Source organism: Panthera uncia, chromosome C2 (assembly GCF_023721935.1).
Source record: "Panthera uncia isolate 11264 chromosome C2, Puncia_PCG_1.0, whole genome shotgun sequence".
Lineage (NCBI taxonomy): Eukaryota > Metazoa > Chordata > Mammalia > Carnivora > Felidae > Panthera > Panthera uncia.
Window position 1 is genome coordinate 28,438,920 of NC_064810.1, and position 16,226 is coordinate 28,455,145.

Below are 16,226 nucleotides of genomic sequence, written 5' to 3' on the forward strand. Positions count from 1 at the left end.
AAATTCTATTATGTATATATACTACATTTTTAAAATCCATTCATTCACTTAAGGAAATTTAGGTTGTTTCCATGTCTTGATTATTGTGAATAATGCTGCAGTGAACATGAGTGTGGAGATATCTCTTCATATCCCTGCTCTCTTTCAGTTACTTTTTGCATTGAATATCTTGTTTGCATCCTAACACTTTCAACCTATGAATGTCTTTAAAGTGAGTCTCTTGTAGACAGCATACACTTGGATGTTGTTTTTTATCCACTCTTTCAATCTATTTCTTTTTATTAAGTGGTTTAATCCATTTACATTTAAAGTTATTACTGATAGGAAGCACTTATTTTTTTCCATTTTCTTATTTGTTTTTTATATGTCTTAGAGCTCATTTTTGTCTTTCATTTCCTCCATTACTGTCTAGTATTTAATTTTTTTTTTAGTGACACATTATGATTCCCTTCTCATTTTCTTTTGTATATGTTCTATAGATTATTTTCTTTTTGGTTATCATAGGGATTGCTTGTAACATCCTAAAGTTATGACAATCTATTTTAAATTGATACTAAGTTAACTTCAAAAAAATGAAGACTTCAATAAAAAACTTAACTTTTACATAAACAACTACTCCTTTATAGCTCTGCTTTCCTCATTTCAGTTGTTGATGGCACAAATTTTGTATTTATATTGCATACCATTAACATAAATTTATAATTGTATTTATGCATTTGCCTTTTATATTCTGTAGAAAATAAAAAGAGTTATAAATCAAAATTTAAAAATACTATTTTTTGTATTTGTTTATACATTTGCCCTTTCCAGAGCTCTTTATGTTTTCATATGACTTTAAGTTATTGTATAATGCCATTTCATTTCAACTTGAAGGCTCCCATTGTTATTTCATGTAGAGCCAAGTCTATGGTAGTGAATTCCCTCAGCTTTTGTTTGTCTAGGGATGTCTTAACTTAGCTCTCATTTTTTTTAAGGGAAGTTTTGCTGGATATAGAATTCTAGGTTGAAAGTTTTTCTCTTTCATCACTTTAAATATATATCATCTCACTGCCTTCTGGGCTACAAAGTTTCTGCTGAGAAATATGACAGTATTATTGGGAATTCTGATAAGTTTTAGATATATAGAACTTTATTTTTCTATTCCTAACATCTACCATAATTCAGTTCAATGTTTTTTTTAGGAGTTCTACTGTATGCTAGTGTAACGTTTTATTATCTTTTAAAGACATTTGTTTTTATTTTCTGTACCTGATATTAATATTACCAATGAAATAAATTATATCATGTCACAGTAAAGCCAAACACCATGGAACAAAACAAAACCCCAGGCCCTCAGTAGCATTTGGCTTAAAGCAGCATTAGTCATACTTGTGGAGTCAGGTGGGGATTTTGTGGTTAGGTAGCACTGCTCTTCTGTTGGGTTCACTTGCATGTTTTGCTTTTGACTGGCTGTCAGTCACCTGGGGTGACCAGCTGGGAACTTGATGAGCTGGGCTCTTCTACACCTCTTTCTCTTCTTCTAACAGGCCAGACCAGGGATATTCTCATGGTGATGGCCAAAGTAGGAGAGGCCAACCCCGCAATGTATAAGCCCATTTTAAGTTTCTGCTTGTATTATATATACCAAGATCCTATTTTCCATGGCAAGGAAAGGGGGATGAATTGGAACCACCCTTATAATCTAGTATACCAAACAGCTTTCCTTTTATTTTGTGTAGAATATACCTTCCCATTTATTTAAAATTTCTGTGTACTTCTTTTAAATAACTTATAGCTAAGTGTCATTTTTTAATGAAAACTGAAGATTCTTTGTTTTTGAATAGGCAATCTTTATACAGTTACATAAGTTTGTATATATCATATATTTTTTCCTCTAGTATAATTGTATTATTTTTTTCATGGATTTAACTTTCTATATTTCTCTTTTTCATTTTTTCTTATATATATATACATTGCTGTACTATGTTTTTAGTGTGTACAAAGTTACATGTACTGTTTTACATAGTACAGGGTTTAACATTTCAGGTTTCAATATCTTTTTAAAGCCACATTTAACTATATGTTAAAATTAAAAATAACTGACATCTTTTGAATCCCCCAGTTAAAGAATTTTATCCACACCTACTTTTTTGATACTACTTTTAACTGAAATTCCCATCTTATTAGTATATTGACTTGTCTTAATATTTAAATATTCTTATCAAGCATTCAAATAAGAATGCCTTTTGATATTGCATTTGTTTTACCCAGTTTTTAATATTTACACTTATATTGGTGTCTAACCTATTTCTATGCTCACTTTCAATCTTTTTATACTGTGAGTTTCTGTGGATCTGGTCTTCATTAAATATAGCACTTATTTAACAATGATGATGTCGGAAACTGTACTGTGTCATTTGTGAGTGGTGCACTTAAGGGAGGATATAAAATTCTTAGGCCACAAACTTTTCCACTTATAACCTTCATTCATTACACTTTTATCTGTCTAATGTATTGCTTCGGAAGGCAAATCTGAAGTCATCAAGACTTCGTTCCTCTATTTTTAACATGGATTTTCTGCCTTGATGTTTTTAGGATATTTTTCTCTTTCATCAAAACCCAAACCAGTTTCTAGGAAGTCTCTTGATGAGTCTAATTAACTGATTTCCTCTAGATTGTGTTGAGTCTTTCAGTTTGCACACCCTGGTGTGCAGTTATTTCCTTAGTTATTGTAACTGCTACCCTCTCCCTCTCCAATTATTTCCCATTCCAGTAAAACGATGATTTTTAACTTGAATCATCATTTCCTGTCCCCAATCTTTGTTTCTCCTCCTAATTGAAATCTTTCTTCCTTTTTTATATGTTTAAATGACTATTTTCTTGGGATAAATTTTTAGAAGTAGAATTATTGACATGAAGTATATTAATGATTTTGTGAATTTTTGATATATGCTGGCAAATTGTTTCCCAAATCTTTTAACAAGTAAAACTTCCAGAAACAGTACAATCATATGCTCTCATAAAAAAAAAAATTGAGGGGTGCCTGGGTGGCTCAGTAAGTTGATCAGACTCTTGATTTCAGCTCAGGTCATAGATCCCAGGGTCCTGATATCAGCCCCCTGTTGGGCTCCACGCTGAGTGTGAAGCAGCTTAAGATTCTCTCTCTCTCCCTCTGCCCCTTTCTCCCACTCACATGCTCTCTCTCTTTTTAGAAATAAAAACAAATGGGATTACATGCTTACTTTGAAAGAAATTACAATTCTGAGAACCTATAGAAAAGAAAATTAAAAAAGCAGCCATTGTTTCACTGCCTAGCTATGATTCTTGCTATTGATTTGGCTTAGATATTTTATTTTCTTCCCTACTTCCTTGTAGGATAGATGGATGGATAGATAGGTAGGTAGGTACATAAGGTAGATAGATAGGCAGACATATAGGATGAATGCATTGATAAAAATACTATAAGATGACAGGGTGCCTGGGTGGCTAAGTTGGTTAAGTGTCTGACTCTTGATTTTAACTCAGATCATGATCTCATGGTTTGTGTGTTCAAGCCCAACATCAGGCTCTGTGCTGACAGTATGGGCCCTGCTTAAGATTCTCTCTGTTTCTTTTTCTCTCTATGTCTCTGTTCCACTTGTCCTCTTGTCCCCTCAAAATGAATAAATAAACTTAAAAAAAGTAGAAAATACTAAATGATGATATTTAAGTTGTTTTAAATTTTTGTACAATTATGCATAAACCTGTTATTAATGTCTTATATTTAATACAAATTGTTTATTTCATTAATATAAATCCTAGAAGGAAAGTGAGGAAGAATACATATTTTTAAGATTATGAATGTGTACCACATAATTTCAATTTCAAAAGGAAAGGATGTTATACCAATTTATACTCTTAGCATTCATTTATATAATTATGTGTCAAATTTACCTTCACAAGTATTAAGTATTAATATGATTTTCTTCATTTTCTTTAATTTGATAGGAAGAAACTTATACCATATTGTTTTGATTTTTTATTTGATCGCTAATTAGATAAAATATATTTTTGAATGATTATTATTCACATGTAAGTATTCTTCTGCAGAATTTCTTTTAAAGCTCACAATCAATTTATGTACTTTTACTGGTATGAATAATACTTTCGTTACTAACAATATTAATGATTTTAGTCACACCATTGCTGTTTTGTACAGATAAAAAATAATTTTTTTAACCAACCATATTTCTTTCTATATTTTATTTTAAAATTTTGAATGCTGCTTGTTCAAAAAGTCTTTATATAATCAACAAATTAATCATTGTAGTTGCTCAGGATATTATGTTGAAATACTAGTGAAATAAAATCCTTCCCACCCTTCAAGTTCAAATCTGTTCTTTTTAACAGTAATAAGAATTGTACCAAATACTATCCCAGTACTCAGCTTAACTGAATTTTTTTTCAATTTCAGAGAATAAAAGACCATGCCTTGAATTTTCTCAGCTAAACATATTGCATTCCATCAAAGATTTGTTTTCTCCCCAAATGGACATTGTTTTGATGATGTATACAAGAAACAACCCTTCCTGTGCTGAGCCACTGTTTGAGCAGAATAACTCACTTAATGTTAATTTCAATACAAGCAAGAAAACAGTCTGGATTATTCATGGATACAGACCAATGGGCTCCACTCCTAAATGGCTTCAGAACTTTCTAAAGGTTTTGTTGAATCACGAGGATCTGAATGTAATTGTAGTAGACTGGAACCGGGGTGCTACAACTTTTATTTACAACAGAGCAGTTAAAAACATCAGAAAAGTTGCTGCTACTTTGGGTACATACGTTCAGATTCTTTTGGTAAGAATTTTATATATTACGTATGTTATACAATATACAGTGTTTTATGCAATACCACAGAGTGGTAGTAAGATAAATACTTTTTTTTCTATAAGCATTAAGAATTATTGCTTTTATATGCTACCATTTACAGCCATCTTTTCTTTGTGGAAATGGATAAATGCCATACGTAGATGTGTACTGTCTTATTTTTAGAAGAAATGTCTTAAAGACTTAGTTATTACATTTTGTCTTAAAAATCTTTTAAGATTTTTGGGGGCACCTGGTGGCTCAGTCAGTTAAGTGACTCTTAGTTTCAGCTCAGGTCATTATTTCACTGTTTGTGGCTTCAAGCCCCACATTGGGCTCTGTGCTGGCAGTGCAGAGCCTGCTTAAGATTCTGTCTTTCCCTCTCTCTCTGCCCGTCCCCTGCTCACATGCGTGCATGCCTGCACGTGCTCTCTCTCTCAAAATAAATAAATAAACTTAAAACAATCTTTTAAGATTTTTATCCTTTTGTAACTTTACCTATACTGACTTGAGGTTAAGGTAGTGATTCTCTGTGCACCAAGGAGATAAACTGTATAATCATTAAGTTCTTTTCTAAGGTATGGCTAATATGTTTATAGTTAATTGAGTGTGAATTGGTAAAAGGGAAAAACATCTTAAAAATTTGCATACTTCTGCCAATCTTCGAGACCAGTCTTAATACTATTTAGATTTGTCCAGCATTTAGGTCCAGGGTTGGGATGAGTCTAACAAATTGAGGCTAATTTGGGCTTATCAGGAATTTACATCTACATTGACTATGTCAACCCATATGGCGATCAGTGTCTATTCTAGAGAGAGATGTGGTGGTGATGAGCGCTTGAGAGAAAGAAAGGTAATTTCTGGGGCATTCATGGGCTTGAAATCTGTTTTGAGTTGTGCTCAACTCAACTTGCTCAGTTGTGCTTGGGAGACTCTCTTAAAACTAAGCAAGCATAACTGATCCAAGAAGCAGTTACATATAATGGTTAGGAGTCAGACTGGAGGAGTTCAAAGATCAAATCAATCTGTTATCCTCTGTGTGACTCTGACCAATTGTTTAATCTCTCTGCCTCATTTATTTATCTATATATTTCAGATAATCAAACTTTATGACAATATTTTATATAAGTATAAAATGACATTAATTCTTAACCAGGACCTGGCATAAAATAATCTGAGTAAAAATCAGGATCAGTATAATTTATACATCCCCAAGTTTGGACAAAACCAAACCATGAGGAGGTGATTGATTCACCTGTTCTTATCACCTGTAAACTACATAACTGATTTTTGCTTATAGAAGTGGTCTTTTCTCTAATAAACATGTACTTCAAAGTGTTGGAAATATGATTATTAAATATAGAAATTTAGAAAGAGGCTTTATATTAAGGAAAAAAAATGAAAAGATTAATAACACTGAAGTTGACAACAATACCCCTTCAGGTTTCTGGGCATTGCTCTGAGAAATTTGAAGAAAATTAACCTGTGGCTGGAAAGCCTGGGTCTAGTTTCTCATTGGCAGTAAATGTTCCACATCTTTCTCCAAGCCATCAAATGTGTCACTCTGCCGAATGGACCATAACCTGCTTTCTGAGAGTGTGGTGGGAGAAACTTTCCCTCCTTGTTAGCTCCCTAGTGGCCCTCCAGGGCTAAGACTCTAAGAAGTGCTCAAAACTTGGGCTTGGAAGATCAGATTCCATCACTCTCCAGCTTGTGGATTTGGGAAATCACTTAAAATCCATGAGTCTCATTTTATCATCTCTGAAATAAGAATGATAATTCACACTGTTCCAGTCTTCCTAGGGATTTTGACACAATCTGATCAGATAAAACAAGGAGGCAGATTAGTATATATTTTGGAGTTAAATAGGCCTGGACTTGAAGTCCATCTTTTTCCCTTACAGTAATAAGTATATTTGGCTTTGGGCAACTCATTATCAAACTATTCATTCAACACTTAATATGTGCTCTTAATAACTTTGGGCAATAGGATAAAAATAAATAACTCGTAGGACTAGTGTGAATATGAGATTTACAAAACACTTATTCAAGTTAATGTGAATATGATAGTTATAAAACACTTATTCAAGTTAAGTACCTGTTAATGTCTATTACTATTATTACAAAATTATTTATTAATTAATGTATTATTTTGCATATACTATTTTAGATAATAGATAACAAAGGTTTTTAAAAGCTTAATGTTATTACTAAAAATATATTGAGAAAAATCAGATATCTTATGGAAAAATTTGAACAACAGTATATTGTTTTGAAATTATAAAATCCCATTCTCTATCTCCCAGAAATGTATTAAACCAGAAAAAAAATAGTGAATACTATAATATTGATGCACAAGGCATAATTTGTGATTTCTGAAATGAAAATCCTAACACTTCATTTTCAATTGCAGAACCATGGAGCGACTCTTGATAATTTTCATTTCATAGGTATGAGCTTAGGGGCTCATGTTAGTGGATTTGTTGGAAAGATATTTCAAGGTCAACTTGGAAGAATAACAGGTAAAATATTTTTGATAAAATTAGTGTTTTAGCATAATTTTAACCATGAGAAATTACTTTATTTACAAGTTAACAGGCACAATAGTTAAACAGTAAAAATGATGCACATTATTTTTTTCTATATTATATTCAATGCTCGCCTTTGTTTTAGTTAGATTCTAAAGTCTTCTTTCTTGTTTAGTTCTAAGCAGTGTTGAAGTGCTCATATAGAAGTGGGAGGAAGATCAATTTCTGCAGCTCCATGTGAATTTTAAGAACCTATTATTGTAATAATCCAGAGAAAAGCTTGACTCATTAAATATAAAACTTTTTTCTTTTTTTATATTAAATATAATTTATTGTCAAATGGGTTTCCATACAACACCCAGTGCTCATCCCAACAGGTGCCCTCCTCAATGCCCACCACCCACTTTCCCCTCTCTTCCACCCCCCATCAACCCTCAGTTTGTTCTTAGTATTTAAGAGTCTCTTATGGTTTGCCTCCTTCCCTCTGTAACTCTTTTTTTATAAAACTTTTTTCATGTATTAACTAAATATATACCCATGTATTTAATTTTCATTAACATATTTCAGTTCTTTTAAAAATTTTACTTGAACATCAGAAGAGAGAATCAGGAGTTGACAACCAGGCTTGAGGGAGTCTAGATCCTGATTCCTCTCATATTTTCCTTCACAGAGTTCCTGCATGCAGAAAGTTTAGTAGCCAAATAATGCTGACGTGGATTTTCATGCTTCCTTTTGGGAATGGTGGTGATTTTAGAACCAGAAAGTTAGTATCCTTCCCCAACCAATTTAGCTTAAAAAAAAAAAGGTTTATTATTTGAGAGAGAGAGAGAGAGAGAGAGAGAGAGAGAGAGAGAGAAAGCATGAGAAGAAGGGCAGAGAGAAAGGGAGACTGAGAATCCCAAGCAGGTTCCACACTGTCAGTGTGGAACCCAAACCATGACCTGAGCTGAAATCAAGAGTCAGACACCTAGGTGCCCTATAGTCAGGTTACTCAAGTGCCCTATAGTTGTTTTTTTAAAACAATTATTGAGATATGTGTCTGTAGAAGATTTATAATGATTTTGAGTGTTAATAAAAGTAATAGAGTATTAAGTGAAGCAAAGGGGGAGGGGAGAGGTGAATAAATTGCATAAGTAAGAGCTTTACAAACTTTAAGTATACCTTTCTTACTTTGATCAGTTTTAGTAATATCCCTGTTATACAGATACGAAAACAGGTTAACTGAATGAATGTAGGAAGGTCAAAAAGTTCTTAACAGCTAAGCCAGGATTTATGCAAAGCTTTCTAGCAACCAAAGCCTATTTCTCTTTCAACTATCACAGTAATCCTACTTTATGTTAAAGTGTGTTTATTCACACATTAGTCCAGTTTGAATGGCTCCACATGTCAAGCAATCATCAGGGTTTAAAATTCCAGCAAGTGTAGTAGTTCTACATCAGAATTATTTATGAAAAGAGAAGTTTCTGCCTCATTCAGTCAAGTGGGCTAAATACACTAGGGAAAATAGAAGGGTTTGGGATGAGCAACATTATATTTTAGTTTAAAAAATCTCTTTTTTGAGATGAGTGTATCTCCCATTGCACAGATGTTCTCAAGGTGTTGAATTTTACCTCTTTGCCCCTTTTTGACAGTTGCCAGTAGGTCATGAGCCTAGAATTTCTATGTAGAATTTCACATGCACCAGAAATAATATCTATATTCCATGGAACTTTTAATACATTTTTCTCTTCTTGTGTGTATATGGGAAGCTTTTGGTGGAAAATAAATGATAACATAATAATAATTATGTTTTATACCCCACCACAAACTGTATTTGGCACTTAAAATTCATTTTAGAACTGCAGATAGATCTGGGATGAACTAGTAAGGCATGAAGTTCAAGATAGGACCAGGCTATTACTCATTCCCCTTCCCCTCCAGGAAAAGTAGTAGTTACTTATTAACTATAAAAATACTACCAGTTTATCTCTAAGTACTTCTTAAATAAAAATGCTAAAAAAAAACCCTACAATATTTTGTTGAGGCATTTCTAGTGTGGCTTAACACTAGATTGTTGGTAAACTCGGAAGATTGGTATAAATTATTCAGATAATGAAGATATTTGCTATTCATCCAATTTCATTTATATTTAGATTAGTTTTTAGACAAGTTTAAAGCTGTATAGACTTATGTTTATAATATAATAATGCAAACATATGATCTAATAAACACTATAGTAGAAGTTGCTTAATTGATTGATAGTTTCTTTCTTGAATTTCAGGTCTTGACCCAGCTGGGCCAAAGTTCTCTGGACAGCCATGTGATCTCAGATTAGATTACACTGATGCAAAGTTTGTGGATGTCATCCATTCTGATATCAATGGTAACAATGTAGGATTTATTGCTTAATTACTTGAAAATGAAAAGGAGATGTAGACATTGGGATGCGGAGAACATAAAAGGAGGAAGATTAGTGGATAAAGTGATGATGAGTCTGTAATTATAAAATGATTATGTTTCCCACAAGTGGTATTTCTTGGAGTTAGTGATATCCTATGGTGTTAACATGGCACTTTTTGCCTTCAGTTTACCTCCTTCAGGTTTCAAGACCTGTCCTATCATCCTAAAAAGCGGAAATTTGATTAAAAAATACTTCATCTTGTTCATGCTATTGACAATTTTGATTTGATCACAAATTCTCCCATGCTTAATGTTCCTGATGTATTTAGGTTACCATTCTCCGCTCATTTTCTTGCTGTGATATCTATCAACTAGAAATTAAAACAGCATTTCAGGCACAGGTAAAGAATACCTTCCCCTAAGGTAGAGAAATAATTTCTCTATTGTTTTTAATTATCTTCCTGAAAATGTCAAATATGCTATTGATAGTTTGGTCCAGAATGCTTTGGACAGGCACTTTCAAGGAATAAGTTAGATGGCCCTAAGCCCTTTTCTGATTTGGAATTGATGATACTAATATTTATTGAGCACTTCCTATATACTTCAGGCAGTGTTTTAAATGTTTTATGTGAATTAATTATGGCATTCTCCTAAGTTCCCATGAGATAAGTAAATGTCATCTCTTTTTTACTTATGGGGAAGCTAGAGTCAAATTCACAAGGCCGTAAGTGGCAGAGCCGCTTTCAAATTTCAAAATTTCAATTTTTTGAAATTTCAAATTTCAAAATTTCAAAAAAATATGAAATCTTTTGATTCCAGAGCCTGCCTTCACCAGTTTCTTGCTCTGATTAGCTGATAATTTACATGTGTTGTCACTGTGGGCATGGGGAGGTTATGGTGCTACCATGGAGAAAGGAGGAAGTGATGCAAAGACTATTCTGATTCTCCTATTTCCTCAGGTTACTTTTCTCTTTGGTCCAGGTAATTTATTTGCTCCCATAGTCCTCTAAATTGTCTTCATGGTGATCCATACCAGTGCCTTTGCAAGAGATACAAATGCTATAAATGCCATAGATGACAATTTCTCAATATCAATGCCTGGACTAACTCTATATGGGTACAGTTTTGCTTCTAAAGTGGAATCTGAGTTCACCTATATCTCACAGGGAGTCAGTGCCTAAGGTTCACAGTTCTAGTGTGATACCTCAACCTCTCAAGTCTTCCTTATCTCTAGCTCTTATATCAGCTTAGCATTCCCACACATAATACACGTACTGCCCAATTGCTCTGCAGTTCTTTGTCTGAGCTCTTCTTTCTGAAATCCCAACTTCAGCTCTGCCTATGGCCTTGGAATTAGCTCTTCCTACTTTTTATTTTATTTTTATTTTTTGGATTTTCCTAATAAACTGTTTTGTATTGTCTTTCATTCTCAACATCTTTTGATGACCCAACCTATCAGATCTAACTTACCACTAAATGCCACATTGTTTTGGCACCTTTGGTTGATCTTTTCATGACCATCACAAATGAGGGACACAGAATTTTGATGCTGCATATCCACCTGTCTCAAGGAATTTCTGAATGAGATATTTGGGGTCAGTACATATCTGACAGATTAATTCTTCCTTGAATACTATTCAGAGTGCATCTTTTACTTACCAATAGGTTTTGTCCTTATTCAGTTGTATATGTTAAAAAATCTATGTCGCCTTCCAAAATTGTGAATTAGGTAATTTGGGCTAATATTCCTGCTGGGATATCAGGGAAAACTTACCAGTCCAACATCTAGAAAAATTCTAGAAGTGAACTGGCGATTTGGAGTCACTTTTCTCATAGTAGGTTCTCTGATGCAGAGGTATCAGAAATATTTTTGAAACCCATACATGAAGCTTGTAAAACATCTCATTTTTATCTTCTTTCCATGAAATGAAGGAAATATAGAATGCTTAAATTTTATATATCACTCTCCATGTTAATATATTCTTTGAGAGAAAAAATAGAACAAAGAGAGAAGACACAATATCAATAATAAACAGGAGATAGTGTTACGGATGCTACAGGTATTAAAATGACTGTATTATGATATAATGAACAATATTATGCAGAAATGAAAATATATGATTATATGGTATGATATATAAAATAGAAAAATTTTATGAAGAAGAAAAAGCATTTACCAAACTAACAAATTAAGAGAGAAAATTTGGTTCTATAATTATTAATGAAATAGAAACTGTAATTTAAAAATCCCAGGGTGCCTGGGTGGCTCAGTCAGTGAAGCATCTGACTTCGGCTCAGGTCACGATCTCGTAGTTCATGAGTTAGAGCCCCACATCAGGTTCTGTGCTGACAGCTCAGAACCTGGAGCCTGCTTCAGATTCTGTGTCTCCCTCTCTCTCTGCCCCTCCCCCATTCACACTCTGTCTCTCTCTCTCTCTGTGTCTCACAAAAAATAAATAAATGTTTAAAAAAAAATTAAAAAGTAAAAAAAATGTAGGAAACTGTTTACAACCTTTTTAAAAAGCCTTCATAAATTTAATGTCAAAACTTGAGACAGACATTACAGAAAAGAAAATTTGTGGACATTTTCTATTATAACCATGGATACAAAAATTCTACATAAAACATCACACTAGTAAACCAATTCAGCAACATATAAAAATGGATAATGAATCATACCCAATTTGGATTATTATAAGAAAGCAAGTTTATAATAAAAGCATACATAAAAGGATACATGAATATGAGTCAATTTTTATATGGGAAAATATAAATTGTAATGTTTTGGGAGGCATCCTTAGAAGCTAAAGATTAGCAAAAAAATTATTTTATTAAAAGGTAGTTATTATTATTGTAGGAAAAGGAGAAGCTGGTGATTAGATAAGAACACTGTAGGGGTTTCCAGGTGCTATATGTTGACATTGGTGTGGTAGCTAATTGACTATTTCCCTGATAGTAATTAATCCATAGCTTTATGTTTTCTTCATATATGTATTATAAACTATAATAAAAAGAAAATTTAAAAAGCCATATATGCTTTTCCTATACTTCCTCAAATGAAGGAAATGAATGACCTAAATGACCAAACTGCTCATCTTCCTCCATCTGATAAAGGGAAGATGACATCAAGGGCTGTTTGTTAAGTTAATATAAATGTCTTTTGCTTCTCTTTGATCCCTGAGGAGTCTTCTTGGCTTGATTCTACTTTAGTAGAAGATTGGAGAAAATGATGGCTCCAACCTGGAACCCCTATTCTTGGAACTCCATGTTGAGTTCAGACATAAGGAAATTAAAGGTCTCCAAAATCATTGGCCTTTTTGTTTTTGGGGGCCATATTTAGGAAATTGCAGGCAGTTGATGGAATATAAAGAGGCTATCAAACCCTCACCACTGTTACAGTCAAATCACACTTATGCTTCCCAATTCTAAGGAGTTCCAATGAATTCACCCAAATTGTTCTTTGCTGGGGTGCCTAGGTGGCTCTGTTGGTTAAGCATCCGACTTCGGCTCAGGGCATGATCTTGTGGTTCATGAGCTCTGTGTGGACAGCTAAAACGCTGGAGCCTGCTTAGGGAGCCTGCTTCAGATTTGGTGTCTCCCTGTCTCTCTCTGTCCCTCCCCCACTCACATCGTCTGTCTGTCTCTGTCTCTCTCAGAAATAAATAAACATTAAAAGAAGGAAAAAAAAAAAAGAAAAAAAATTGTTCTTTGCCTTTCCTTACACATTGAATCCCCTCCCCGATATTGCACATGCCCAGTGTTCTTATGCTCTGGTAATAAATACCTCACTAATGGTTATCTTGTTCTGTTACATACCAGAACTAAATCATGTTGCTGCATCTTAATCCTGACTGTCAGCCACAAGTATTTACTTTGTTATATAAATCTATTGCCGATCACTTTTAAGAGTTTATTATGTTATAGGAAATTTGTAGTCCCTAAGCCAAAGCCCAGCAGGCTTACTTGGCAGCAAGATTTTCATTTCTAATCATAGTCCTGAGTATTCTGAACTTGTTACCCTCTTTCATTCCTATGACTTCCCCAAGTTATAGATCCCATATTGGTAATCATGGACTCAGAATTTGTAATTCTCCACTGCCTTGAGGATCTACAGATATACAAAAGCCCTTAAATCATAGCTACAGGTTTATGTCACTCTGGCCCAGTTTGTTCCAGCTGAAGCAGCATCTTTAGATTTTTCCAGTTAGTGAATCTAGTACCAAGTCTTAGGCCTTATTATCCAGGGTACAAGCAAATCATCACACTGGCTTAAAAGGTCCTGTATGACTTGGCTTCATTCTTTCCAGTGCTCCCTCATCCACGTTGTACTCCAGCTAGCCTGGCTTCTTTGAATACTTTAGGTACGCTCACATAGTTTTCTGCTTGGCTCACTGTCTTACATCTTTCACATTTTGTGTGACTCTACCTCCTCAATGGGAATTTCCCTAACCAAACTGTTTGAAAGAGCAACCTGCCACCCTCACTAGGCACTAACTGTACTCTTGTTCTACTTGTGTTTTCTCTACAGCCCTTATTATTATCTGGCATACTATATTCTTACTTGTTTATTAGGTCTTTCTCTCACTAAAATTTAATTTCCACCAAAAAAAAAAGGATTTTTTCTCTCTTTTTCTTTTTTACTTGCATATTCATAGCACAAAGAACTGTGATGGGCATAGTAAATCGGTGACTGATAAATATGTTAAATTAATGACATAATTTTCATGAGGAGTTAATTTGAGGCATTAAAATGTGTCTTTTTAAAAATAGCATGTATTTTATTTTCAATTCAAACTGTAGGAGTCACTTTCAATGGAATTTATAGGAGATGCTATTTGTACAAGTGTTGCTGACCTGATTATGTTCACTTTGTGATTCTCGAGTGCTTTTCTTCTCAGGTTTAGGCATTAATGAACCTTTGGGACATATAGATTTTTATGCAAATGGAGGAAAAAAGCAACCTGGCTGTCCTAAATCCATTTTTGCAGGTATACCAATAATATTTTTGAATGAATTACAGATGATTCAAAATGATGAAAGAAAATCAGTTTACTTTTTTTCCCTCTTAATCTATGGGCAAGATTTTGATCACTGTTGCTCATGATTAATGAGAGTCATTGGTGAAAAATGGTTTAATTGGATTTTTATTGGTTCATAAAGTTGACCAGTAGATATACCATTTGGTCATGATGAAACCTATTACATTAGTTTCAACAGTTGTATTTCATTATTTTAAACATTAGGAGAAGTTCTGAGTTATTGAAGAAGCAATCTGGGCAAAGTATCACATAACATGAGTTTGGTTCCAGGACTTAATCTTTACCATCACTGTAGTATTGTACAAACACAGATTCATAATCTCTTGCACTTGGTTGTTACATAAATAGCCAAACAGCTGCTCCAGGTGTGGAGTCAGAGCCATAGGAAGCATCTACAGTGACACCTGGTCAAGTAACATATGGCCAAAGCCCACTGTAGCTAGAGAAGTTTGATCAAAGGTTATAAGGATATGAGAAGTTGAGGAAAGAAAGGTACATAATGAAGTTCTAATGTTACCTGGTTTCATAATCATCTCTGACATTAAATAGAAATATTAGGGGTGAGGGATTAGAAGAGAACCATGTGTACATAGCCATTAAGTGTTGTGGCACTGTGCTTGTAGTGTGTCAGATTATTGAAATTAAACACGTTTTTCCCCTGTGGTAATTATTACTTTAGAAAAATGTCTTTTAAATCTCCTGTAAAAGCATACTGAATTTACATTTTCAATGGTACTACCTCTAGCTGCTTGAGTTAAAACGGCACAATGTGGTCAGGCAACATTTCAATATTCACAAGTGCATGGTATTGAGTAGAACTTAACCTTTAATTTTTTCTCTAATTTGCTTGAACTTGGTTTAATACATCTGCAGTTCTTTTGCTTGTTTTTTGTTTTTTGTTTTTTAACACTTAAGGCGTTGCATTTATTAAATGCAGTCACCAGAGAGCCGTTTACTTGTTCATGGCATCTTTGGAAACAACCTGCAATTTTATTTCATTTCCTTGTCCTTCACACAAAGATTTCCATGCTGGTTCATGTGTGGACTGTGACAACTTCAAGGAAAAATCATGTCCTAGGCTAGGTAAGTGAGATTGGTATGTTGACTATAAGATTTTGTGGAAAATGAATAACATAATTGTTAGTATTTTTTGCTGGAAGCTTTTTATTTACTTACGAACATGTTAGCATTTTATGGAAAAATTGCCTGTGGAACAACCAGACACAAGAGTTTATTTCCTACTAAGTATTTTATCAGGTATTTAGTGAGAGAAGTTTAATCAACTGCCTTTCTATGCTCAGTGTAGTATAAAGATCTGGTGGTCTCATGAGGATCTTTGTTCTTGCTTTGCAGAGGACTCTCACTATTTATCATCCATGTATATTTCCATTAAAGAAAGAGACTGCTTTCTTTCTTTCTTTCTTTCTTTCTTTCTTTCTTTCTTTCTTTCTTT

General features: G+C 33.7%; 1 protein-coding gene across 3 annotated transcripts in view; it reads left to right on the forward strand.

Moving 5' to 3' along the window:
- LIPI (lipase I) overlaps positions 1-16,226 on the forward strand; it is a 67,209-nt gene that overhangs the window by 15,423 nt on the left and 35,560 nt on the right. For all 3 annotated transcript variants that reach the window (XR_007457214.1, XM_049627995.1, XM_049627996.1), the window contains exons 2-6: positions 4,433-4,818; positions 7,241-7,349; positions 9,616-9,717; positions 14,633-14,722; positions 15,689-15,856. Coding sequence is in view for 2 of the 3 variants with exons in the window: in XM_049627995.1 (XP_049483952.1) it covers positions 4,507-4,818; positions 7,241-7,349; positions 9,616-9,717; positions 14,633-14,722; positions 15,689-15,856 (781 nt within the window). In the remaining variant the exon portion in view is untranslated. The remainder of the gene's footprint in view (positions 1-4,432; positions 4,819-7,240; positions 7,350-9,615; positions 9,718-14,632; positions 14,723-15,688; positions 15,857-16,226) is intronic.